Source organism: Cyprinodon variegatus, unplaced genomic scaffold, assembly GCF_000732505.1.
Source record: "Cyprinodon variegatus isolate N-32 unplaced genomic scaffold, C_variegatus-1.0 Scaffold1244, whole genome shotgun sequence".
NCBI lineage: Eukaryota > Metazoa > Chordata > Actinopteri > Cyprinodontiformes > Cyprinodontidae > Cyprinodon > Cyprinodon variegatus.
The window spans coordinates 36,090-42,865 of record NW_015151697.1 but is presented as its reverse complement, the minus strand read 5'-3'; the positions used below and the strand labels follow the sequence as shown (position 1 = coordinate 42,865).

Genomic DNA, 6,776 nt, shown 5'->3' with positions numbered 1-6,776 from the left:
TTGCTTGAAGCAAGGACTAATTCCCAAAAGAGGGCAGTGTATTCTTTCAAGCGAACCATAGCCTTAGACTTTGTTACATAGTGAGTAAGAACTAAAAGATGGGTATTTTTCACATTGTGGAAAAAATAAGATAAATTGTTTAGAATAGGATGTTTTCAAACTTTGCAAGAAACTCGGCCTGCCCAACTTATAAAAAATCCCTTTCTCTCCCTTACATTAAACCCACAGAAAGACAACACAGTCTTAAAACTAAATCCTTGAAACTATTAAGTAACAGTTCACTGTCTGCAGAGAAAAATATTTTTCCTATTTAACAAAAGCCCTCCTAATTCTGGCCAATCGCACAGCTGTTCTTGAACATGCTGTTAGACAAAAAGTTCTGCCCAGACAATGTACGGCAGGTAGTGAGATAACTGTAAATAAAAACATATGCATAGGTGTATGAGTATAGAAGATATGATTACATCCTTACAAAATCACACATTGTTCATTTTACACCCTTAATAATAATATAAAGCATTGGTGCATGCACTACTACCTCACAGATGGGAAACACCATCCTTTTTTGCATGAATAAGTTGTTTATTTTTATATTTAAGAAACTTTTTTAAATAAGCTGAAAAATGGGCAGGGTTAAATTCTTTGAAAAAATAGTAAGCAACACATCATTTTTTTTATTTTCAATGATTAATAGTTATAAATTAGATTAATTGTGTCTATATGCAAGCTTAAACTTAAAAATGTAACCGTTTTCAATTTAGATTTTTCTGTTTTTGAAATTTGTACCCAAGACAGGTTTTTCCTCATAATTAAATCTGCTTAAACAATCATCATAGAACAGCAATATTGGTGCATTGCTCATAAACCTGATGTAGGATTTGCCTATCTCTAGAGGTTTCCTGCCTGATAGAGCTGAAGGTGCACACAATGCAGAAAATGCCAGCTGTTCAATAGAGAAACAATGCTCCTCTTGGGAAAAGGGAGAGGAGAGGAGAGGAAAGGTAGATGTAGGAAGCAGGGAACATGAGCACCAGAGCCATTTGTCTCTGTCACCACCCCCTCCCTCTTCTCCTTTTCTCTGTGTCCTCCTCCTCACTTTTCCCATCTCTATCACTCTTTCTTTCCATAATGTCTTGTTTTCTCCCTCCTTTCCATGTGTCTCAGTTGCTCTCAATCTGACGAGGCTCCATCATGGTGATGCATGTTGACAATCAGAGTTAATTGCTGATCATGTGAAATTTGATATCTGGTATTGTCATGGGCTATGTTGAAATTGAAATTTAAAAGTCAGAAGCCTCATATGATGAAGGGTGCATATGATGAAGGCTGTATCTTTTCAAATTTGTTGGATTTGATTCTATTTTCAGTTTTCAAAATCAGTATTTAATATCCTTGGTCAAGGTTTTTTTTTTTTTTTTGTGGCTGTGTGATGGTGTTCAAGCGATTCCCCAGGCCAAAGTAGGGCAGGAGAGCCTGGCACCAAGTCAGCTTCCTGCATGAGTGACCTGAGGAAACACTGTGTGTGTCTGTTTGTCTGTGTGTGTGTGCGTATGTCTGTGTGTGTGTGAGTCTCCCCGCCCTAGAGCAACCATAGAGCAACCATAGAGGGGGAGGAGCAAAATAAACACGCTAGTGAACGAGCGATTGGGAAAGAGCAGAGGAGTAAGAATAGGGAGTTAGCATCTGTTGTTTCTGGCAGCTGAGCTGCACTGGACTCATTTTAATGCACAAAAAATATTTTTTCCCTCATTTCCTCTCTGTAGTAGACAAATACTGCATACCCCAACCACCCCCGCCCCCCATCCCCCCTCCCACACACACACACACTTTTATTCATGCACACTCTGAATACTGCACTCTGGCACTCTCTCTCCAACGTGGAGCTGTTTTTTTTCAGCATCGCCGCTCTTTTTCTTCATGCACATCCCTGGATTCTGAGAATCAAACCTCTTCTTTTTAGCTTAGTCAAACTCTGATCTGAAAGCTACGGTACCTGCATCACTTTGTGGACGTTGAGGTTGTCTATCTCCCATCGGTGTGTGAGTACAGCCAAGACAGAGTTAGACTGATTTACAGTTTGATGCCTTGCCTCTAGTAATGTCTGTTTTGATGGATGTGACTTTTTCAACTTTAGGTGTTTGGTGACATGCGAGATATGCTAAAGGAAAAGAAAAAAAAATTGATGAGTGACTATAAACTTTAGCTCTATCACCAGAGCCTTGTTGTTTAAGGATTCATAAAACAAAAGAAATGAATACAAAAATACATAACATCTCAAATTCTGCTCTCATGAGTTCATCCTTTTCAGTGCATTTTGTTTCTAAGGAATCCTGAGTAATAAAATCTCAGCTGGAGCTCTGTAATTATTCCCCAAACAAAAAATAAAAGAACAGATTTTCACTCTGTTCATATTCTAACTTTTTTTTTGTCAATCAGATATACTCTAGCTGCTCTCCATCAAAATTGTACTTGTTTCCACTTTTTCTCCTCATTTTTTGCATCATTTTTCTGCATCCCTTTCTCCTGTTGTTTTTTTATCGGTTAAATGCTGATGATATGAAAGTTCCAGTCTTTCGGTTTAGTTATTCTGACATGGAGATTTATTTTAAAGCCTATAAAACCAAAGTGGAAAAATTTATCAGTTTTTACAGTAAATACAGTAGTTGCTGGTATAAATTAAAAAAATAGTTGTCTTTGTCTGCAGTGCAAATATAAAAAGTTTAAGAAAAAAAAAATATTTGCACAGGGTCATTTTGGAGTATTTGGAGTATCGTATGCCTCATTTTAAAGCAAAACAGCAAAAAAATAAAATAAATCAATGGCTGAATGTTATTGTTCATAGAGATCTATTACAGTCCTTTTCCCATTCATGATACAGTTTTTTTGTGCTACATACAATCAAAATAAGTTTTGTTAAAAAAAAAAAGCATATTTACTTGAGATGCAATTGAAACTGAATAGAATTTTTTTTTTTTTTATCAAGATCTGCAGCTTCCAGATTAGTCTAGCGGTGTGCATGTCAGTGAGCAAGTGTGCAAATGCATGACCGCCTGTACCTTGAGTGTGATTGAATTACTCTGGGTTAATTAGATTGTGTAGTTCACAGTAATAGGTCAGACACACTCACACAAGGACATCCTTAAGAAGGGGGCTTTTTTGGGCTTATTACTGCTAGGGATGTCACAGTGTGGATCCTAGGAAGCTGTGTGGTGCTTAGCAGAATGGGAGACAGTCAGCATGGATTTATGACACATATCTGTGTTTTGTTCAGAAGCTAATACTGCACTCAGTACAACAGAGCCCACTGCATCAGATCTTGTTTTTTTTCTGCTAAAGAATCCCAGCATTAAATCAGGAATCATTCTGCAATATCTTAAGAAATTTCTTGTAATTAGGCTTTCTACCTTGAGCATTTCCATAATTGATGTGCATTTATAATTGAAGAGGCACAATGACATTTTTATTGCCACTAGAAAAATTGGGTCAGAAACCTGAGTGTTTTTGCAGCACGCAGCAGAAGGGCACTGAAACACAGGGAGGCTGGGTGGAGACCTTGAGCCAATGATTGCACTTTGCACTGATTGGCTAACTATTATTGTTTCTCTCTGCATGGAATTGATAAACAGTTTTGAAAAGACTTTCTTGTTTCTTTTAAAGCCCAAAACAGGACTACATACTTGTTCCGTCAGCAAAGAACCTGGCATTTTAAATAGATCTGTAACCTAAAGAGGAAGAAAAAGTTTGGTCTGAGTAGGACACCAAAAACGTCCCCATTCCAGGGACCCAAATCTTCCTAAATCCAGTTCTGGTCATATCAAAGAATAATAATGCTAAATGATGAAGTTTTAATCATTAACGTCATTAAAAACATTTTTAAAATATGAAAACTAATTTATGAATCTAAAGAATAAAGAAGAAATTTTAAAATGCTTCTATTGATACCCTATAAACCTTCCATGATCTCTCTGCTTTGGAATATCGTTTTTAATCAGCAACTATCCTTAAACCTAGGTAATACATTGAATTAGTGCTGAAATGTGTTATAATCAAGAATGAATAAAGATACAAGTCCAACATTTCAAATTAAATATCTTTTCAAGTATGTGATTTTATTTCTTCTCATGTTTCAATGTTTCAGCCAAAGAGCAAATTAAAGCTTAATGAGTGTGCAAGCACTGCACCAGTGAGGCTACATCACACCAATGCTGAGCCACTTTCACGTCACTTTGGGAAGTCATCACACATTTTTTTATAGGATCTTTCAGTTACCCTGCCTCTTTTATAAAGTCAGATAATCAAACCATTCCAACCCCGATCAACTACCTTCTGTGACAGAACTCTTTTGCAATAAGGAGTTCTATAAATTTTATTTAGTTAGCTTTAATCCAATTTTTCCATACAGTAGGATAAAGTAGTTGAGGGCATGTTGAAATAGCAGGAAGCATACATTGCCTTTGTTCTAGACTTACCACATCTCAGAAGTGCCATTGATTCCCAAAAGTCTCTTGTAGATGCCTACAGTACAAGCTGTTACCCCAGTTTGATTATACAATGGCTAATCACAGTTACAGAATGAGAAAATGGTAAAGAATTAGAACTTGTTTTTTTGCATAGCTTTTTAGAAGTTACTATGGAATAATTGTTAGGTAAAAAAATTATTATATGCCAGGAAACCAAAATCAGTTACTCATTAGAAACTATAGACCATTTTTATTGTACAATAGACGTGATGCTTAGTGAGCCACTGCTTTACATTTTACTAAAGATTGTCTGGTGCAACTCAGCATAGTAGGATATAATCAAACAGTTAAAATGTATCGGCAATTAATTTCTGTAATATATCATAACAACCTGTTCATTAATTTTCATTACTATGACTTACAGATGATAAAAATCCTAAATATAGGTTTATAGATCATAAATAAATTTACATAATATCTATGAAATAGGAGTTCTAAAACATATATGATACTGTATGTTTTTAGAGGCTTACTGTCACCCTCAGTAGGAATGGCAAGCTATAAACATTCAGATTAATAAAACAAAAAGATGTTTACAGAGGACTTTAGTCAGGAAAATCATTGGAGTGGGCTAATATTTGTGCAGGTATAGTAGCAACTTTGAATGGTTTTTAAGGCAAATTCCATTTAATATTTGGATGATATTTACATACTATGAACTTCAGAAGGAGTTTGTGTTTCAAAGGCATACATAGAGTATGGAATGATTGTCTCCCCGCCACACAGTGTAGTGATTCATACAAAGGGAGCCCAGACCAGTTATTGAGTCCTTCACAATACGCTGACTTACCTTTCAGTTGGACCAAATATCTGTGTTATAGTATTTTTTTCATATTCTTTTTTTCATATTCTCCTAGTGGCCTTAAAATTGCCCTCATGCATTTTATGTAATTTAAGAATCAATTTAAATTTAGAAGTCCATCACCATGTAATATACCTTGCTTTGATCATATCTGCAGATAATCAGTATTTGTGCAAGTGAATATTATGGCATCTTTTGTGCCTCTGAAAATGGGCAGAAATCGTCTTGCAATTCTAATGGATTTTAAACTACTTGTTGAACTGAACTCATTTATGAAAAAGTGATTATCACTTGAAGTTATCTTTAGGCTTTTTTTTGTCATCTTTCTCGTGTTCTGAGCAAAAATTATTGAAGTGCATAAGTTGCTGCTTTCAATATTGTGCAGCAGGTAATTAATTGGTAATTAATAATGACACAAAATAGTGTGCTTTTGTTTTTTCTGTTGTTGTTTGTTCTGAAACAACCTGTTTTCCATTTTTTATTTATTTTTTCCTCTCTATTTAGAGTACAGTCGTTTTGAGGCCAAAATCCATGACCTGAGGGAACAAATGATGACCAGCAGTGTCAGCTCCAGCTCAACCTCTCTCCGCTCCACACAGAAACGCACACTTTACGTCAGGTACAGTAAAACTAACCCTTCTTGGCCCAACCACTAATGAAAATTCTTATGACAGCTGTCTACTTGTTACTGAGCATGAAATGTCGAGAAAAGGGTTATCTCCTATAAAATCCCTAATAGATTTTTGGGTGAATACAGTGTCACACCAATACGTTTAATGTGCTGCCAGTTGCCTATGTGTCCTCTGTCTGTATCTATCTTATCCTTGCCTCTCCTCGTTATTCAGCCTTCTCTGAATCACCACTTCTGTCCCTTGTGGGGCTCTGCAGGGTAGTCTAAGATGCAAAGTGAGATTTAAAACAAAGTCTTTTATGTTCCTTTTTTCACTCTATTACCTATGTGATTTTTTCTTTTCAAACTACTTTACTAGGTCAACAAATATGTCACATCAGAACCAAAGATAAATCACACAGAAAATCGGATCTTGGGAGACTTAAAAGTCAACCTAACAGATTTTAGAAGCTTTTTAGTTGAAAGAAATAAAGTCATTTAATTTTCTCATTTTGAATTTACCTATGATGACTTATTATGAAAAATAGAGGCCACTGAGAGTTATTCTGAATGAATGCAAGCTTTCTGAAAAACATCTTATTATGATTATTTTCAATTTTCCTTCTGGCTATTGTAGAAATTCAGTAAAGGTGTGGAAAAGTCAAGTAAGCTTTGGAAGAGTTTGTTTGGGTTTTCTTGTCACCTTAGCTGAGCTGTCACATGTTGGGGTTTATCCTTAAAAAGATTTTTGGCTAACTCTCCAGTGTGTCTGAAGGGGAAAACAGTGCTGGAGCTATATATACGTATACAGTATATATATATATATATATATATATATATATAT

General features: G+C 35.6%; 1 protein-coding gene across 4 annotated transcripts in view; it reads left to right on the top strand.

Annotated features, from left to right (window-relative positions):
- Nucleotides 1–6,776, top strand: part of LOC107102375 (discs large homolog 1-like protein) — a 35,851-nt gene that overhangs the window by 10,182 nt on the left and 18,893 nt on the right. For 2 of the 4 annotated variants that reach the window (XM_015401659.1, XM_015401660.1), the window contains exon 4: nucleotides 5,827–5,941. In XM_015401659.1, the coding sequence (XP_015257145.1) occupies nucleotides 5,827–5,941 (115 nt within the window). Of the gene's footprint in view, nucleotides 1–1,862; nucleotides 2,040–5,826; nucleotides 5,942–6,776 lie in introns of those variants that run through there. The other 2 variants (XM_015401661.1, XM_015401662.1) reach the window with 2 other exon arrangements.